Genomic DNA, 18,688 nt, shown 5'->3' with positions numbered 1-18,688 from the left:
TCTCCCAAACATTACGGAAGGCCCCTGCAATTTCCTCCCATTCTTTCCGCAAAATCCTTCATCACATTCCATCTAGTCCTGATAATTTATTTAATTTTAAGTTCAGCCAACTTTTCTTATACCTTCATGCTATTCATTTTGTTTTGTTAGCCTGAAGGAATAATGGGGTGCAAGTTGGACGGCACGGATTCATGGACTGAAATGGCCTGTTACCGTGCTGAATGACTAAATTTATTATGTTTTCCTTCACTGTAACTTTGGAAGTGCCCCTTTTCCTGATGAAGACGGATGGAAATTACTCATTGGTCTCACCATGCATGTGGAAGTCCTTCATGTATCCCAGTGTAGAACTTCACTACTAATTCTACTATTCACATGTACATAGAACATTCTGGGATTTCCCTTTATGTTAGCAGCTAACCTTTTCTTGTATGTTTTGCTTGCTTCTCTTGCTTTGAGGTTAACATCTTAAAAGGTAAATAAGGGAGAGCGGAGATGCTAAAAAACTGGAGAAGCACACAAAATACTGGAGGAACTCAGCGGGTTAGGTAGAATTCATGGAAAACAAAAGATGGTTGACATCTGGGCTGAAATTCATCACGAGTACCCACACTGATGCCGAAATAAAAGGCCATAAGGATGGTGATTGGTCAATAAAGGTAAGGAGGTAAGAAACAGAAAAAAGTATAAGCAACTCGATGACAGGAGGGGCTGAGGAGGAAGGAGCAGAATTTGGTGGGGAGCTGGAGGAAGGAAGGGGGCAGGGTGGGGGACTGGGGCCAGAGAACCAAGGGAAATGAAGGGGAAGTGGTGATGGGTGGAGAAACAAGGGGATTATGTTACTGGAAGTTGGAGAAGTTGACGCTGTCAAGCTGGAGACTTCCAAGATGGAATACAAGGTGCTGTTCCTTCAATTTGCACCTGGTTCCAACCTGGCAATACAGTCGTCCATGTACAGATGTGACGGTATCAGAATGGGCTTTGCAACTGACTGGACTCAATGAATTTGATAATGTTATATTTGATCACTACCCCAATTTGCTTTGAATACAGCACTTATTGGTAATGAAACTGCTCTTCTCAATTACACCTCACCTAATCCTTGCTTTTGTTTCTTGTCCCATTATTCTCCAAATTTGTTTTGTAAAATTAAACCTGTCATTCTTCTCATCCTATTCAGACACACGTACATTTTGTTCTCTGCTCCCTCTCTATCTTTTTCGACCTGCACTTGCTCTGTTTCCAATCATCATCAGTTCAAAATATTTCATAGTTTCTCTGGTGATTTGGCAGCTTTTTATTTCAGATTTCCAATAATATTTTGCTTTGGCGACGTGGTGTATTTTCAACTTCAAAACAGCACTATTTATTATTGCAGGGCCAACTTTATAATTGCAGAATGGTCAAAACTTAATGAGATTAAAGAAACTGATACCCAGGTTGGAATTTCAATCAACCTGAGCCAGAGGAAAAGAACCACATTATCTCAGAAGCAAAATTTATTGTAACTGAACTAAACAAACAAAACCTGTAATTGTTAGCTTGATTCAACTACTATTCGCAATGAGGACATTGTGTGATTTTAAACTCCACTGTACCATTGGATCACATAGTCTAAACAAACTCCAGGCAAGGACTCAAGGAATGTTGTGTTGTCTTTCAGATAAGATGGTTCAGGCATGTAAAAGTAACCCTTCAATATTTGAGGAAGCAACAAGACCTCCCAAAGTCTGATAAATATTCCTCATTTAATTATCAACTGTTATCCTGTTTCCCTGTTACTCCAATGCTGTCATGCAGAATTTTCCCATTGTGCATATCAACAAATTGCATTTCAAAACAAGCTTCCTGAACACAAAGGGTTGAGTAGCGCAGGTGTTATATAAATGCAAGTTTTTTTAAATTATTTTTCAAATTGTTGCAATGTGGATTTGCTGATAGTGGGGATTACATTTTAAAGTAACTGGTCTTTCCAACAAACAACAGAAATAACTAGTTTTGAAATTGCAAAAAAGGACATTACAGAACTCATCGGAATAACTATTAACAACCAGAACAATGAACAACTAAAACAGGTCTAACTTTAGATGGTTCCCGCTGCTGTGGCACAATACATCAATAGGGAGTTTCAGCATTTGCCGTCACCTCTGTCATACACAACTTGCTACATATCAGCCTTCTTCATTTGAACCTTATATCCAATGACTATCAGTTTACATGCCAAAACAAAATCAATTTGGCACTGATTTTTGTAGCTAATAATTATATTAATATTCATAGCATGTCTTTTTTTTAAAAATCCTGGATTTACTGAGTTCAGTGCAGTCCAGACAAGTTTTTTTTTTTGCTTTGCATTACCTTTTGAAATGATCATGATAAAATTCTGATTTGCAGGTCACCATCTCATTGTTTTCTGCACTGACACCTTCACGACTACGAACTCCACCAAAAACGTACAGCTCCAAGCCAACGCCACAAGCTACTGCACCAAACCTATTAAAAAAAATTACAAAAAATGTCAATGTAGTTAAGTGACATAAAACATAATCATCGACAACCAGTTAGTTGAATGTGTCTCACCACGTACTGATATAATTTGTGATCTTAAACCAGCAGCAAATACTATCTGGATGATGTACAATTAGGGTTTAGATGTGAAGTCAGTGCTTACACAGCAATCTGCATTATACAAAACTTTGATGATGGGTCTTTTCTCTTTGCAGTAAAGGATGAGAGGTGAATTAATAGGGTAGGGGCTTGACAAGATTATGAGACGCATAGTTAGGCCAGCACCTTTTTCCCAGCGCGAGAGTAGCAAACACCAAAGGACGTCAGTTCAAAGTAAGGGGAGGAAAGTTTAGGGAAGACGTCAGAGTAAGTATTTTTACACACAGAGTAGTGGGTGTCTGGAATGCCTTGCCAAGGGGTGGTGGAGCCTTGCACAAGACTCTTAGACTGGAGAAAATCAGCAGAACACTGTATTTTATGTAGTAAACAGGAAGATACATAACAAATGTTTCGGGTTTATACAATATAACTGGATACACAGGCTATACATTACACCTCGAAAGTTAAATAAATGGGATCCAACAGTATCTGATAGATGTTTTCGATGTAAAAAAGAAATGGGAACAACAATTCATGCAATCTGGACATGTGTGAGAGTAGAAAAATTTTGGGAAGATCTAAATCAGATATTAAATAAAACAACAGAAAACAATATACCAAAGAATCCAGAGATCTTCCTCCTAAGTAACATAAAAAACAAAGAATTTGGAATTGATTTGGAGGATGCACAAAAAAGATTTGTTAAGATAGCTCTAGCCGTAGCAAAAAAATGTATTATGTCAACCTGGAAATTGGAAGATAATTTGAAAATACAATGGTATATAGAAATGAATAAATGTATTCCATTAGAAAAAATAACATATAGTTTAAGAAATAATATTGAAATATTCGAACAAATATGGGAGCCTTACATTAAATACAATAGCGAAAACCTACCGGGGACAATCATTACCTAAGTTAACAGAAGGAAAAGGAAATGAAAAGAATGGACTCAGTAGAATTTCTGGTGTATTTTTATTGAATGACAACATTATCTGACTGGTTTAATGTATCCTAGATTGCATACCTTAAATGGACGGGAGGGGGGAGGTAGGGAGGGTGGGATGGGAGGAGGGAGGGGGGGGGAGAAAATGGCACTGTATATGTGTGAAAAGGAAAAAGTGTGTACCATGGTTAATGTGATTTATGGTGTGAAAAATAAAAAATTATATAAAAAAAAACAAATGTTTCGGGTTTGAGCCCTTTATCAAGGTAGGTATCCGAACAAAATGGTGGTGGGCATGGTGGGGGGGGGTTGTGGAGCAAAGCCCCACAGGCAGGAAGTAATAGGTAGATAAGAGAGGGAGCACACACAAACAAACCAGAGGAAGAGAGAGGATCTGTGAATAGAGAGGGAAGGGGGTGGGAAGCTTGAGGAAAGAAGACAGAAAGATAGGCAGAATGTGAAGTGTGCTAGCAGAAACGGGAGAAGTCAATGTTAATGCCCCACTCTGGCGATGATGTCTAATCGCTGAGCACCTTCACTCTGTCCACATCAGTGACAGGGATCTTCCAGTGGCCAACCATTTCAGTTCTTTGCCCCAATCCTGCACTGACATATCTGTCCCATTTCCCCCTACTGGTGTACCCTCCCTCCCTTATCTATAACCTCCTGTCTAGGGGACTTTGTTCCTCTCCCTGCCCTGCACCCCCCTCCCCCCCCCCCCCCCCCCCACCATCAGCATATTGTTTGGACACCTGTCTACATTTTGCTCATACCTTGAAGAGCTCAGTCTGAAATGTAGGTTATGTATTTTAATCTTTGCAATATAAATGACATTGTTTGACCTGCTGAGTTTCTTAAGTATTGGGTTTTTACTTCAATCAAAGTGTCTGAAGACTTTCATGTTTTACACGCAGTGTAGGAAGTCAGGAGGGGTTAGCTTTATGAATAGGTTAAGGTAGGTCGGCACAACATCATGGATCAAAGGGCAATGTTCTATGTTCAGGAGGATTTTGCATGAGGATTTGAGGACAAAAAGATGCATTATTAGAACTATAACTCAGTGATGCCCTAACTGGCTTATCTTGTACAATTCTGGTCTCCTTACATCTGTGTTAAGAAGAGAGATTAGAGTCCAGAGGCTTAGCCAACTCAGACTTCAGAAGAGGGTGCCGAGGGCAATGAAGACTTATTGATTGTGTCGGAGGTTTGGATCTAGAGCTCAGGCTGTTGATGGTTTGGACTCCAGTCTGTGAGGCTGTGGGAGACACTCAATGACTCTAAAGGGACTCTTTTTTTCTTTCTCTGACTGTAAGTAGCTCTGGGTGAATTTGCCTGATGGCAAATCTTTGTCTGCCTTACAGCAGACTAAAGGTAATATTGTGTAATATTACATCTGTTTTATCACATGACAATAAAAGAATCTTAAATTGTACAAAATTCCTTGAGGGCTCAATGAGCGGCTGAAGAATCCAGAACTAGGAGCCATTGTCTCAAGTGATTGGCTATTTGGAACAGAAATGAGGAGAAATTTCCTTACAGAGGGTTGAGGACTTTTGGAATTCTCTACCAAGGTGTGCAGTGGAGGCACAGTCATTCATTGAATTCAAAATAGATTGATAAAATTTCAGTTATGAAAGGAGTGAAGAGATAGATGCATATGCCAAGAAAGTAGCGTTGATCAGCAATGATTTTACTAGAGTGGAGAAAGATCAAGGGAACCAACAGCCAATTCCTTTTCCCATTTCTTATTTGTTTGATTAAATAGTTCTTTAATATTTTTTAGATATTCCATGTTAGTACTTAAAAAGGTATCTTTTTAAAATAGCCTTTTTAAAGATCTAATTATAATGGTGCTCATTTCATTATAATAGAAACTATTTCAAGGAGTTTTACTGAGAGACATTCACATTAGTAAATAATTCCCATTTTTCGACCATAACCTTTGCAGTCATAAAATCCAGTTATTTTATAACGTTAAATTGAGTAAACTTGGTGGACTTATTCAGAAAGAAATGAGGCACGGGCTCCATGGAACCTTGGCTGTGTGGATTCAGAAATGTCTTGCATGTAGAAAGCAGAGGGTAGTAGCAGATGAAATGCATTCAGCCTGGAGGTCAGTGACTCGTGGAGTTCTGCAGGGATATTTGTGATTTTTATTAACGACCTGGACGAAGAATTCGAAGGATGGGTTGGTAAGTTTGTAGACGACACCAAGGTTGGTTGGATGTGTTGAGGATAGTGAAGAAAGTTGCTGTAGGTTACAACAGAATATAGACAGGATGCAGAGAAGTGGCAGATGGAGTTTAATTGGATAAGTGTTAAGTGATGCATTTTGGAAGTCAAACTTGAGGGCAGAGTATATGGTTAATGGCAAGATTCTTAATAGTATGGAAGAACAGAGAGATCTTGGGGACCAAATCCAAACAGCTCTCAAGGTAGCTGTATCTTTCCTTTATTTGAGATCTAGGCAAGAAAAGGAATAATATCTTCTGAAGTATATCCCAGATCCTGACAGTTCCTCTTTCTTTTCCTCTTCTTCTACTTTTCTGTTTCTTTTCTTATCATTTTCTCCTTTTTTCCTTTCTATCTCAAGTTTTGTTTGGGGGAAGGGGGATGGGGCTGTTTTGAAATATGAACAACCTGTATCAGTGAATTTTTTCATTTCAATTTATGTATTTAGGTAATGGTTAATTCTAGATACATGCTTGACCACAAAATTAAAATAAAGTATTCAAAAAAATGTAGCTGTGCAGGATGTTTGGGTAGTTAAGAAAGCTGATGGTATGTTGGCCTTCATTAGTAGGGGGATTAAGTTCAAGAGTCGAGAGGTAAATGTTGTAGCTCTATAAAACTCTGGTTTGATCAAACTTGGAATATTGTGTTCAATTCTGGTCACCTCATTACAGGAAAGATGTGGAAGCTTTTGAAAAGGTGCAGAGGAGATTTACTAGGATGCTACCTAGTAGCATCTGACTGGATAATGCATCTTATGAGGAAAGGATGTTAGAGCTAGGGCTTTACTCAATGGAATGAAGGGTGAGAGGTGACCTAATAGAGGTCAAAAAGTGTATGAGAGGCATCAATAGGATGGACAACCAGCACCTTTTTTCCCGGTGCAACAGTAGCAAATACCAGAAGACATCAGTATAAGATGAGGGGAGGAAAGTCCAAAGGAGATGTCAAGAACAAGGTTTTTTTTTTTAAATTATATAATCACAGAGACGTGGGTGCAGGAATGCATTGCCAGGGGTGGTGGTGGAAGTTGGTACAATAGGTACATTTAAAAGACTCTTAGTCAAGCATATGGATGCAAGAAAAATAGAGGGTTATGGGTGTGAGGTAGGGAAAGTTTAGATTGTTGAACAGGTTTATATAGGTTCACACAACATAGTGGGCCAAAGAGCCTGTACTGTGTTGGAACGTTCTACGTTCAAAACCCTTTCATCCAGTTTCCTATAATTATGTTCTATCAACTGATTAAACAATTATTTATCGTTTGAAAAACAAGGAAAACAGCTATAATGCAGAGTAGTTCAGATATTTAAAAACAGGATAGTAATTCTAAAACCCCCATATTACAGAGTGGTTATTTTGTTAATATGAAGTTTTCAGAAAGACTTGGTTCCTGGCAATTCCAGGTGCAGCCTCCTCCATAAAAAAATCTCCATTAGCGGTGCCAAAATATACCCAAGGGATGATGTACAACTGTTGGAACTAACTGCTGTCTAACTACGTATAATACAATCATTTCTTTCTTAAAAGTTTCTATTACTTTAAAATTGCACCCAAAGTATTTCTCAAAAAACATCTGCATCACATCATTTCTCTTTTTTTCAGTAATCCCTGCAAGTCAGTTTTTCATAGACTTTTACCATGTGCTTGTTTGCTTGATGTTAAGAGAAATCAAATCATATTCAGGAGATTGAATTTCCTTCATGTTGGCCAAGACAACTAGTGAAAACAGTACTGTTGGCTCCCAACAAATAAATCAGTCATTTTTGTTGCTATCAAGTCCCTGCATAATTGACTAACAGAAATAGCTAATTTTACACCAACCTCTTTTCTTTCAACGGGCAGATGGCTGTCCATTGCTGGGTCTTGGGATCGTAGGACTCAACAGACTCAAACAATTTTCCATATGAACCACCACCCATTGCATAAATCTTTTTTTTCATGGCTGCATAGCAGCCAATCTGTCAAAAGCAAATGTGGAAAATTCAATCCTTCAAAATCCATCGTATTTTAGAAACAAACTTGGCTGTTTATTTATAGAAATTCATGAACAGCTTCAAAATGTGAATTTTGCCTGTATTTGTGCAATGTGGATAATTTAAAATATTATAAATGCTACGTGACCAGCTGAGACTCTCCAGCATTTTTATGTATTGCACTACAGACTTTCCTGTTTAACTACCAGTAAATTATTTTGTATATCTGAAGCATAGGCCTCAGCAATTAAAACATTAATCACACTTTTCACTTAATGTTCTTTCCTTCCATCTTCTAGCCTGTTGCCAGAATGTGTTGATCCTTTTTTGCAAGGGTGCATTTTCACAGATATTATAAATACCCTAATCATTTAACCATATGCAAAACCGGGTAATGACTGCTGCCAAGTATATCAATGGACAAGATGCTACATCAGGGATGGACCTGGCAGCCTTCTAATTGACATCAGTGAAAGCAAAAAAATTAATGGGATCCTTGCTTAAATTTTCTCTGGAAATCATCCCTCCAATCGCAAGGGCAAGACTTGCTTCCATTCTGTTCACAGGTTCTGAAATAGCTGAAGAGTTCTGCGTCAGAAATTCAGATACTGTCACAAGTTGGGCAAAAGGTGCTTGATTTGGTGAATAGATGGATGATGTGCACTCCTTCAGTCAGGTTTCTGTTGGGGTTTCACTCTCTAAATGGAGGGAGCTAACATTTTCAATGCACTTCTAGTTTCTCTATCATTTCAATCAGTCATAACTAGAAACCTCACAACTCAGTGAGGTTAGTACAAATTTTCAAGATGGCTTTGAGAACATCTTTGAAGTACTTCATATCCACCTGGTAAAGAAAGAAGAAGGGAATGTGGTTTTCAGCAGAACAGATTGGTAGAAGATTTTTCAAGTTTATCATCTGACTATACATACAATCAGATGAAACAGCATTTCTCCAGACCATCGTACGCACAGACACACACAGTACAGAGCACATAATAATCACATATATTCATAAAGATAGAATACAAAACATAGATAAATAATTTACTAATTTCATTTAGAAGAGACCCCAAGTGCACCAATTTTACACACTGGCAGTCCTGATTGCGATGCTCTTTTTCATCCTTCTTGGTCGTAGTGTGTGATGCACGGAAAGGGTCCTCAAAGATCTTTGAGCCCTATTTAAGCAATTCTCCTGGTGAATGCCATCAAGGTGTTCTTCTTGGCCATTTTAATGATTCTCTATATTAACTTCCAGTCCGATGCTTTGCCACTACCATACCACACAATGAGGACATTGTCAATTGTGCTCCTGTAAAATGTTGTCAAGATGGGAGCCGGTAACCATGCCTTCCTCGACCTTCTTAGGAAGTATAGGCACTGCTGCACCTTCCTGACTCATGAGGTGTTGTCCATCCAGGATGCGTTGTTTCACTGACTGCACCAAGGAATTTTATGCTCTCCACTCTCTTCACAACAGAACCATTGATATGCAGTGGAGAGTGGCACACTTTCATCTTCCTAAAGTCCTCAATCATCTCTTTTATCTTGTCCACATTAAGACTCAGGTTGTTGTTCTCACATCATTTGATGAGCCTCCCGACCTCCTCTCTGTAAGCCAACCCATTATTGCTGTCAAAGAGGCCAACTACTGTTTTATCATCCACAATTTTGATAATTCTGTACGAACTGAATTTGGCAGCGTAATCATGGGTCAGCAGCGTGAACAGTAGTGGACTGATCACAGAGTCCTGAGGTGCACCAGTACTCAGCATGACAGGTCTTGACATTTTGCTCCCAACCCAGACTGACTGTAGTCTTTTGGTTAAGAAATCCAGGATCGAGTTGCAGAGATGGGTGTTGTCCCAGTGAGGAACATTTATCCACAAACCTCTGAGGTATGATTGTGTTGAACGGTGAGATGAAGTGAATGAATTTGTGTATAAGGCATCATTCTCTAGGTGAGTCAGGATGGAATAGAGGGTTAAGTCTATAGGATCATCTGTGTACTGGATTAGACGAGAGGCAAACTGGAACAGGTCCAACGTTACTGAAAGATGTGATTTGATGTATTCCATTATCAGTCCCGCAAAACACTTCATGATGGGAGACAGTTTCCGAATATATAGTGTAAGGCATGTTCTTCTGTACATTTCTGTCAAGTTGGGAGTGGGATAGTTTACTCTCTCCACTTGCCTGATGAGTAGTTTCAACAGCACTCGAGAAGCTCAGCACCATACAGAATATAGTAGCCTGCTGCCATTTTCTCACTCCACTACCAGGGTACAGTCGCAGCAATTGATGTCATTCACAGCTGCACTCTCGCAACTCCCCAAGTCTCCTAGGTCACCACCTTCCAAACCCACGACCTCCACCAATAGTTAATTCAATGGATGAGACAGAGTTGGTGTATTTAAAATGTGCAATACCAAATACAAAAGGGATCAATTAGAATGCAACTCCACAATACATCATGAAAAAGAAATCATTTTCTCTACATACCAAATTCAATAGCCACTCACCTTTCGAACCATAGTCATATTTGGTTGCTTAATCCAAGTTTTGGTGTGATTGTCATAGGCTTCCATTGATAACAGCTCAGTTTCACCATCTTCACCTCCCAGAACATAAAGAACTCCATCTATTGCCACAATTCCAAAGTTGTGTCTTGCCTGAAAACAAATGTGTTGAAAACCAAATAATCAATTTGTGTAAAATGCAAAAAAAAACGAAACGTGCTTTGTTTGAAAATAATAATTTCAATGCTGATTAAATATTATTTTTTTTAATTTAAATTTAGACATACAGCACGGTAGCAGGCCATTTCAGCCCAAGAGTCCACGCTGCCCAATTTACACCCAATTAACCTACACCACCGTACATTTCGAACAGTGAGAGGAAACCAGAAGCCCCAGGGAAATCCCACGCAGACATGGGGAGAACGTACAAACCCCTTACAGACTGCGCGGGATTCGAACCCAAATCCTGATTGCTGGTGCTATAAAGGCGTTGCGCTCACCGTTACGCCGACCATGCTGATCTTGGGATATTTTTGCCTCACGAAAGAAGTTTAAAAAAAATCACGTTGATTTTACAACACGTTAAAACAAAATGCATATATTTAAGGAAAAAGGCCAAAGTTGAGACTTTGGAATCTCTAAATGACAATACAAAAGATATGCTGAATATTCTTGTATAAAACGCTCCCACTGTGACAGAGTGGAGAACTATTTAAGGTCTGAATTGCAGCTGGAAAAGCTGATTTATTGCAGAGAATTCAAAAAGGTCAAGAAAGGCTTAAACACTTGGTTGCAGTCACAAAGTATCTTCAGTTATTTGAGTTAAAAGTTACTTTAGTAAATCCCCATTATCCAGAATTCAAGTAACTGGCAGCCCGATGCAACCAGCGGAAAAAAAAAATTGTGGAAAATAAATAGGCAAAAAATACAAAAATTTAAAATTGGCAGTCACTTTGCCAATCTACGCAACACACAATCTCAAGCAACTGACAAATTCACTTATCCGGCCTCTCTCAATCTTCTTTCGTGCCGAATACTGGGGCTTTTTAATGTATGTGGAATGAAAGCTGCTAGCTAAAAACAGTATTTATATTCAGAATTTAAAAAATCCAAAGATAACGAACACCAAGTTTGTCTAAAAATTTACTGTGTTCCTCTTGCGAGCCATTTTGTAAAATGGTATAACTCAGAATTATTAATTATAAATTTCCTTACAAAACTGACATAGAAACAGTATTTTCTTCAGTGTTCAACAATATTCTGATAAATGATTTTTAGTGCTGAGAATGCAGACACTTACCTCATTCATAGGAGGAATAGGGCTCCAGCAATTGGTATCAGGATCATATTTTTCTCCTGAGCTTAATGTCACTTTATCTGAATCCTGTCCACCCAGGACAAAAAGGAACCCTTCTACAGAGAGGGGGAGAAAACTCTCTTATTATTCAGAATTCCAATGACTATTGTCACAAAATTCCTATCCCAATAGAAATTCCTGCCCTGTGCAGGGGGTTGAAGTGTGCCTGCCACATTGACCACTGCCAGTGGGCTGATATCGCCTCAAATCGTGCATCTTGGCGCCTCACAGTTCAGCGGGCAGCAACCTCCTTTGAAGATGACCGCGGAGCCCACCTCACTGACAAAAGACAAAGGAGGAAAAACCCAACACCCAACCCAATTTTCCCCTACAACCGCTGCAACCGTGTCTGCCTGTCCCGCATCGGACTTGTCAGCCACAATTGAGCCTGCAGCTGACGTGGACATTTACCCCCTCCATAAATCTTCATCCGCGAAGCCAAGCCAAAGAGAAAGAGACATCCACAGAATGGATTAGATATTAGCAGTATTAAAATGGAATTTGGAAGGTTTCGTCAACAATTCAACACAGAACTATTGGCATCTCTCACAGAAAGTACTGGAAAATTTTAAACGCCCTCTTGTGAACACGAAAGTACCCAAAACTCGCGCACTATGTTCAGCAGTCAATTTTTCAGAGTCCAACGGCAAGCAGCAGCTTTCTCAGATTTCCCCAGTATTGACACAAAGAAATCGGCTCTCAGATCTTATGCAGATTACACTTAGTGTACAAAAAAAATCTAGTGGCGTTGTGCGAGGATAGGGAAGAAAAACATAGGTTTGAGTTTTGCATTAATTATTTGTTATTTGTTTGCTGTTTATCATTAGTTTATACTGTAATTGTCTTCAAAAGTTGAGCTGTAAAAAATTTTAAGGATTTATAATGACAATTGATTGAAAATGGGTATTTGCTGCCTTATTTTCATTGCTCAACTCTGGGACAGTTTGGGGCAGCAAGGATGGCATTCTCGCTCTAGAAACAGTGAAGGAAACCAGCAAACCCTACCAAGAAAAATCCAATCCATATCCTGTGAACCTTTTCACAAATATAGAGTAACATGCCTGCCTAATATACTTCAGTGTTAATCAGGAATAAAGTTGAAAGAACTCCAGTGATTTTTACAGACACTGTGAGCAACTGTGCTCAAAAATAATTAGAGGACAGCATTAACATGCAGGAGCCTTACATATGGCTAAATTGGACCTAAACATGTATTCTTACCCGCTGACAAAACTCCATGGTTAATGCGTGGAATGCTCATCGGAGCCAATTCTATCCAAAGTTGTCTGTTACGGTCATATAAAGGGCACATGCACCGCATCACAGCTGTTGGCTTTCGTGTACTAAATGATGGAAAAATAGAGATCAATTTGTACAATTATGATGAGAAATATACTGTCTAAAAAAAGTAAAGAGTTGTCAGGACAGTATGATGACCAGAAGTAGTGGCTGAAACATGCAGTCTTTAATGAGGAAGTGGAAAGTAATTGAAGGCTACGAGATAAAGACAAGTAGAATTAAACTGCAATAACTCAAAGAATGCACTATAAAGGCCTGTTACGTATTTATACATCTTTTGATTCTCTGCTGCAAATTACTTTCATTGGTTAAATGTTTTCATGAAATTCTATCCATTTCATAATTCGTCATAATTCATAACATAATTCGTCATTATTTTTCATCCCCATTCTTCCTTTTGCCTGATTTATACAGCACATTACTCTCTGACTTGTGAGGTGAAGGGGTGACCTTTGCCTTCCGCTTGTATTTTATTTGGATTTGTTTTTATTGACCCAGTTTTTTTTCATCAAATCTGGTATAGAATGCTTTAAAAATAACCAGCTGTTATTTTGTAGTTTCCCGCCATTTGCACTCCACTTCATTATTTTATGCCATTCCAAATGAATCAAATTTATAACAATTACATAACATATGCAACTTTTTTGCCAATGTCACAAACTAAGTAAGCACGAGGCAGTACTGGGGAAAAATGGATTTGGAATTGTAGGTTGAAATACAAGTCCAATTGGCAGGACTCACCTCCTTTCTTCTCCGCCCACTGTTACTATGCATTCTGAATAGCCTCGAGGTTTGAAGGTTGCCAGCTGAGCCTCTCCTTCTCTCTGGCTAAGTGGAATGTTTGTGCACTCTTTGACGATTTCTCGCACCACGGGCTCATTCAGCATTTGTTCCCTCAGATAACCAGGATCCAAGCCATTTACCCACACCACAGACATTACGTCTTTCATGTGAACCTACAATGATGAAGTATTTAATGATCGAAATTTGCAATGCAATCTTCCCCGTCTTCTAAATTTTGATAATTAATGTTCAAACCATCCCCAACTTCCTACTACAAAATAAAAACATCAATTAGCCTTAAAACCTAAATCGAAGAGGTGAAGTCAATGTGCAACAGTTCCAAAAGCATTCAGCTATTCCAATGAAGTTCTAGGCTCTCATGGACACATTGTAATTTGAGGACAAGGTTCAGTTGGCTGAGAGTCTTGAGGACAAGGTTCAGTTGGCTGAGAGTCTTGAGGACAAGGTTCAGTTGGCTGAGAGTCTTGAGGACAAGGTTCAGTTGGCTGAGAGTCTTGAGGACAAGGTTCAGTTGGCTGAGAGTCTTGAGGACAAGGTTCAGTTGGCTGAGAGTCCTGAGGGCAAGGTTCAGTTGGCTGAGAGTCCTGAGGACAAGGTTCAGTTGGCTGAGAGTCCTGAGGACAAGGTTCAGTTGGCTGAGAGTCCTGAGGACAAGGTTCAGTTGGCTGAGAGTCCTGAGGACAAGGTTCAGTTGGCTGAGAGTCTTGAGGACAAGGTTCAGTTGGCTGAGAGTCTTGAGGACAAGGTTCAGTTGGCTGAGAGTCTTGAAGACAAGGTTCAGTTGGCTGAGAGTCTTGAGGACAAGGTTCAGTTGGCTGAGAGTCTTGAGGACAAGGTTCAGTTGGCTGAGAGTCTTGAGGACAAGGTTCAGTTGGCTAAAAGTCTTGAGGACAAGGTTCAGTTGGCTGAGAGTCTTGAGGACAAGGTTCAGTTGGCTGAGTCTTGAGGACAAGGTTCAGTTGGCTGAGTCTTGAGGACAAGGTTCAGTTGGCTGAGTCTTGAGGACAAGGTTCAGTTGGCTGAGAGTCTTGAGGCCAAGGTTCAGTTGGCTGAGAGTCTTGAGGCCAAGGTTCAGTTGGCTGAGAGTCTTGAGGCCAAGGTTCAGTTGGCTGAGAGTCTTGAGGACAAGGTTCAGTTGGCTGAGAGTCTTGAGGACAACGTTCAGTTGGCTGAGAGTCTTGAGGACAAGGTTCAGTTGGCTGAGAGTCTTGAGGACAAGGTTCAGTTGGCTGAGAGTCTTGAGGACAAGGTTCAGTTGGCTGAGAGTCTTGAGGACAAGGTTCAGTTGGCTGAGAGTCTTGAGGCCAAGGTTCAGTTGGCTGAGAGTCCTGAGGACAAGGTTCAGTTGGCTGAGAGTCCTGAGGACAAGGTTCAGTTGGCTGAGAGTCCTGAGGACAAGGTTCAGTTGGCTGAGAGTCCTGAGGACAAGGTTCAATTGGCTGAGAGTCCTGAGGCAGGTTCTGGTCTTGCTGAGCTTCACCCAGGTCACAACTAATACATTCAATAAAGTTTCTCAATCTTTCAATTGAGAGGCATAGGGTAAAGCAACTTTGAAAAACTATTTTACTTTAATTATAAGTTTTTAAATTGAGTATTTAGTATTACTAGACCACTTACCATCTCTGAAGGGACCCTTTTATTTCTTTCTCTCCTTTTTGCAAAATCGTGCAGGAGAGTGGGGACTGTTGGTTTTTGAATGGCATGCAAAAGAAAGTGTTTTACTGTATCACAGTAAACGGCAAAAAAACAAATAGCTCTCATTTGTAAACATTTACTTAAATCAGAAAATTTAAAATTGTGACAAAGGTTCACCTTGGCTTTGTCTCCTATCAAAATACATTGGAATATATGTTGGGGGGGGGGGGGGGGGGTGGGCAGGCCTCAGCAGTAAATCAGAGTCATCATTGACACGTTGCAGCCCAACTCACAGATAAAGATAGACGCTTTGCATAAAAACGGGTGTATATCAGGTTTAGGAAGCACCCTTAAATATTTCCAAATTGGAATGTACTTATCAGATTAAAAGAGCCCAGAAAACAGAGAGAGCTCTTGGATGATCCGGGGAGGAGATGCAAAATAGGTTTGGCCTAAAACTTGGGTGTTATATAATCCTATTGCACACCTTCACTTAATTTATTAATGCAATCTATTCTCACTACAAGGTTTCTGTCTGACCAATATTCAGTACACATTCACTTCCCTGAGAACATCAAATAAATATGTACATTGAAAAATAGAAGGTTGAGGACTCTCATCATATAACCATATAACCACTTACAGCACAGAACAGGCCAGTTCGGCCCTACTAGTCCATGCCGTAACAAATCCCCACCCTCCTAGTCCCACTGACCAGCACCCGGTCCATACCCCTCCAGTCCTCTCCTATCCATGTAACTATCCAGTCTTTCCTTAAATGTAACCAATGATCCCGCCTCAATGACGTCTGCCGGAAGCTCATTCCACATCCCTACCACCCTTTGCGTAAAGAAATTTCCCCTCATGTTCCCTTTATAATTTTCCCCCTTCAATCTTAAACCATGCCCTCTAGTTTGAATCTCCCCCAACTCTTAATTCAAAAGCCTATCCATATTTACTCTGTCTGTCCCTTTTAAAATCTTAAACACCTCTATCAAGTCCCCCCTCAATCTTCTACGCTCCAGAGAAAAAAGCCCTAGTCTGCACAACCTTTCCCTGTAACTCAAACTTTGAAATCCTGTCAACATTCTCGTGAACCCTCTCTGCACTCTCTCTATTTTGTTTATATCTTTCCTATAATTTGGTGACCAAAACTGTACACAGCTTGCAAAGTTATCTGGAACTAAGAGGGAAAAGTCAGTACCAATTGAAACAATTTTCTGAATGGCCATTTTTAACTTGCAATGCAATGAGTGACATTACATTATTGCCAGTACAAATATAATCCCAGTGACTTCCAGAATGTTTAATTATTAAATGTAAAAAAAAAGTCCAAATGAAACCAGAGTATGGCTCAGCAGCTGAAAGCCTCACACCCTAGACCACAAGCTGCTACTGATCAGCTTCTGGGACCAAGTACCCAGGCTGAGATTTGTGGAAGTGCAGATGGCAAACAGGGCTCCCAAAGGGCCTTGAACACTGATGGGCTTCCTGATCACCCAAATGTTTTGAACCAGAGTCTGAGGAGGATGATTTGGACGCCTTGAGCTTGGAAAAAGGACAGGAGTTTGCACGGCCACAGGGGTTTGAGAGTCACAAGAGGTTGTGTGACAGATTATGTTATATTCTTATATTGTATATAGATATGTTTTTAAGGAGATAAATTGTGGGAGGTTTTTAACAAAAAAAAGTTAGGTCACACACAGATACAAACACTTCAAAACAGATCTTATTAAAAATGCAAGAGTTCGGCTTAAGACAGGAAGCCCAGGCTCCAGGTGCCTTTGCACAAACTTTGAAGTCTGACTAAGGACTTCACAAGTAGGAGTTAATTGGACAATGCTGTGGAGTAAAGGATTATTGCTTTGGAAAGCAACAGATGAACGATCTTGAAGATTAGGTCTCATGCCGCAGTCTGTCTGAAGGCTGTTCTAAGAGGATCATGTGGTTTTCTCAGCGGGAGAGAGAGAGTTCAGCAGCAGTAGCAGGGACTGGAACAGGACAAGCTGGCAAGCTTGTGGAGAAACCCCATTTTGAAGACAGGTTGTGAGTTCTTAGTTCAGCCTGGTCTCAGCCCTTGTGGTCCATACAAGAGGAGATGGCTGGCTGCATAACGTTTCACTTGAAACATGGGAAACAAAAAGGAACTCTGTGGTAAACTGAAAGAAAGAGGTTATCATCTGGAAAACCCAGATGGGGCAAGTTTCTTCAGCAAGACACTGAAGTGGCTGATCAGAAGGAATCAGTTGCTGTCCAATGAGCAACAAATCTCTCTCGAAAACGAAGAAGAACCTTACTGAGTGGTAACCATTGACCTTTCAAGCACCAAAGCCTGGTGAAGATTCATAAATGTTAAATTCGGTACACAGTGTAAGAATTGTCTGATACCAGTGAACTTGGAGGACTGAGAAGTGATATTGGACTGTGAATCAAAGAACTTTTTTGAGCATACACATTACATACATGTGCGCTTTGAATTAGAAGGGGGTTGTTAATAGTAATAAGTTAAAAGTTTGATTCTGTTTTCATGTTTAAAGATAATTAAAAGCAACTTTTGTTCAAGTAACCATATCGTGGAGAATTTCTATTGCTGCTAGGTTTTGTGGTCCTGTGGGCCTATAACAGTGGTGGCATCAGAAGAGGTGGCAGGATAATGTGGACACTCGATGACTCTGAAGGGAATCTCTTTCTTCTCTTTGGCATCTTGATATGGGCACTGTGTGCCTTTACAGGGCAAAAATGGAAAATAAATTTTACTTGGCAATAAAGGAATATTGATTCTTAAAACTGCCTTAAAAAGTCCCTTCCACTCCAGTTTTTTTTTGGATTCCAAGACTTGTGTTGAGGCAAAGTTGAAAAAGCATTCTCTCCAGCTGATGGGGCAAGGAGGTGGTTATCCAGACAGCCAGGTAGTCCATGAAGTGATACACTTCTTCCATCATTTTTGCAGTGCTTCTTCACCCAGATATTTTACTTCATTACAGAAATTAAATTCCCAATGATTTCTCTAAATGTTCTCAGTAAAAAATTAAAATGAAAAACATTCCATTAAATTAATTGAATTCAGAGTGTGACAATTCGGTATAAATGGATATAATTTAGTGTCTACTGTAGAAACATGGTTGCAGGGTAGGAATTAAATATCTAACAGTACCAGGTAGTTCTGAAGGACAGGCGGGATGGGAGGGCTGGATAGCACTGTTAATAAAGGATGAGATCAGGGCAAGAGTAAGAGATGATGCAAAATCTAAAAACAGAATGTTGAATGCATCTAGGTAGAGATCAGGAATATTAAAGACTAAAAAAAAAAATC

General features: G+C 39.8%; 1 protein-coding gene and 1 long non-coding RNA gene across 8 annotated transcripts in view; one reads left to right on the top strand and one right to left on the bottom strand.

Annotated features, from left to right (window-relative positions):
* The window catches only part of LOC138744744 (uncharacterized), a 35,842-nt gene extending 32,667 nt beyond the window's left edge, over positions 1-3,175 (top strand). For both annotated transcript variants that reach the window (XR_011345749.1, XR_011345748.1), the window contains exon 4: positions 2,395-3,175. This is a non-coding gene — a long non-coding RNA (uncharacterized lncRNA). The remainder of the gene's footprint in view (positions 1-2,394) is intronic.
* Positions 1-18,688, bottom strand: part of gan (gigaxonin) — a 75,017-nt gene that overhangs the window by 38,212 nt on the left and 18,117 nt on the right. For 4 of the 6 annotated variants that reach the window (XM_069901337.1, XM_069901336.1, XM_069901340.1 and 1 more), the window contains 6 exons: positions 13,678-13,892; positions 12,859-12,980; positions 11,581-11,693; positions 10,284-10,433; positions 7,610-7,746; positions 2,359-2,493 (listed from right to left, as the gene is read on the bottom strand). In XM_069901337.1, coding sequence (XP_069757438.1) covers positions 2,359-2,493; positions 7,610-7,746; positions 10,284-10,433; positions 11,581-11,693; positions 12,859-12,980; positions 13,678-13,892 — 872 coding nt within the window. Of the gene's footprint in view, positions 1-2,358; positions 2,494-7,609; positions 7,747-10,283; positions 10,434-11,580; positions 11,694-12,858; positions 12,981-13,677; positions 13,893-15,357; positions 15,423-18,688 lie in introns of all 6 variants that reach the window. The other 2 variants (XM_069901341.1, XM_069901339.1) reach the window with 2 other exon arrangements.

Source organism: Narcine bancroftii, chromosome 10, assembly GCF_036971445.1.
Source record: "Narcine bancroftii isolate sNarBan1 chromosome 10, sNarBan1.hap1, whole genome shotgun sequence".
NCBI lineage: Eukaryota > Metazoa > Chordata > Chondrichthyes > Torpediniformes > Narcinidae > Narcine > Narcine bancroftii.
The sequence above is the reverse complement of the archived record's forward strand: the minus strand, read 5'-3'. Positions and strand labels throughout refer to the sequence as shown.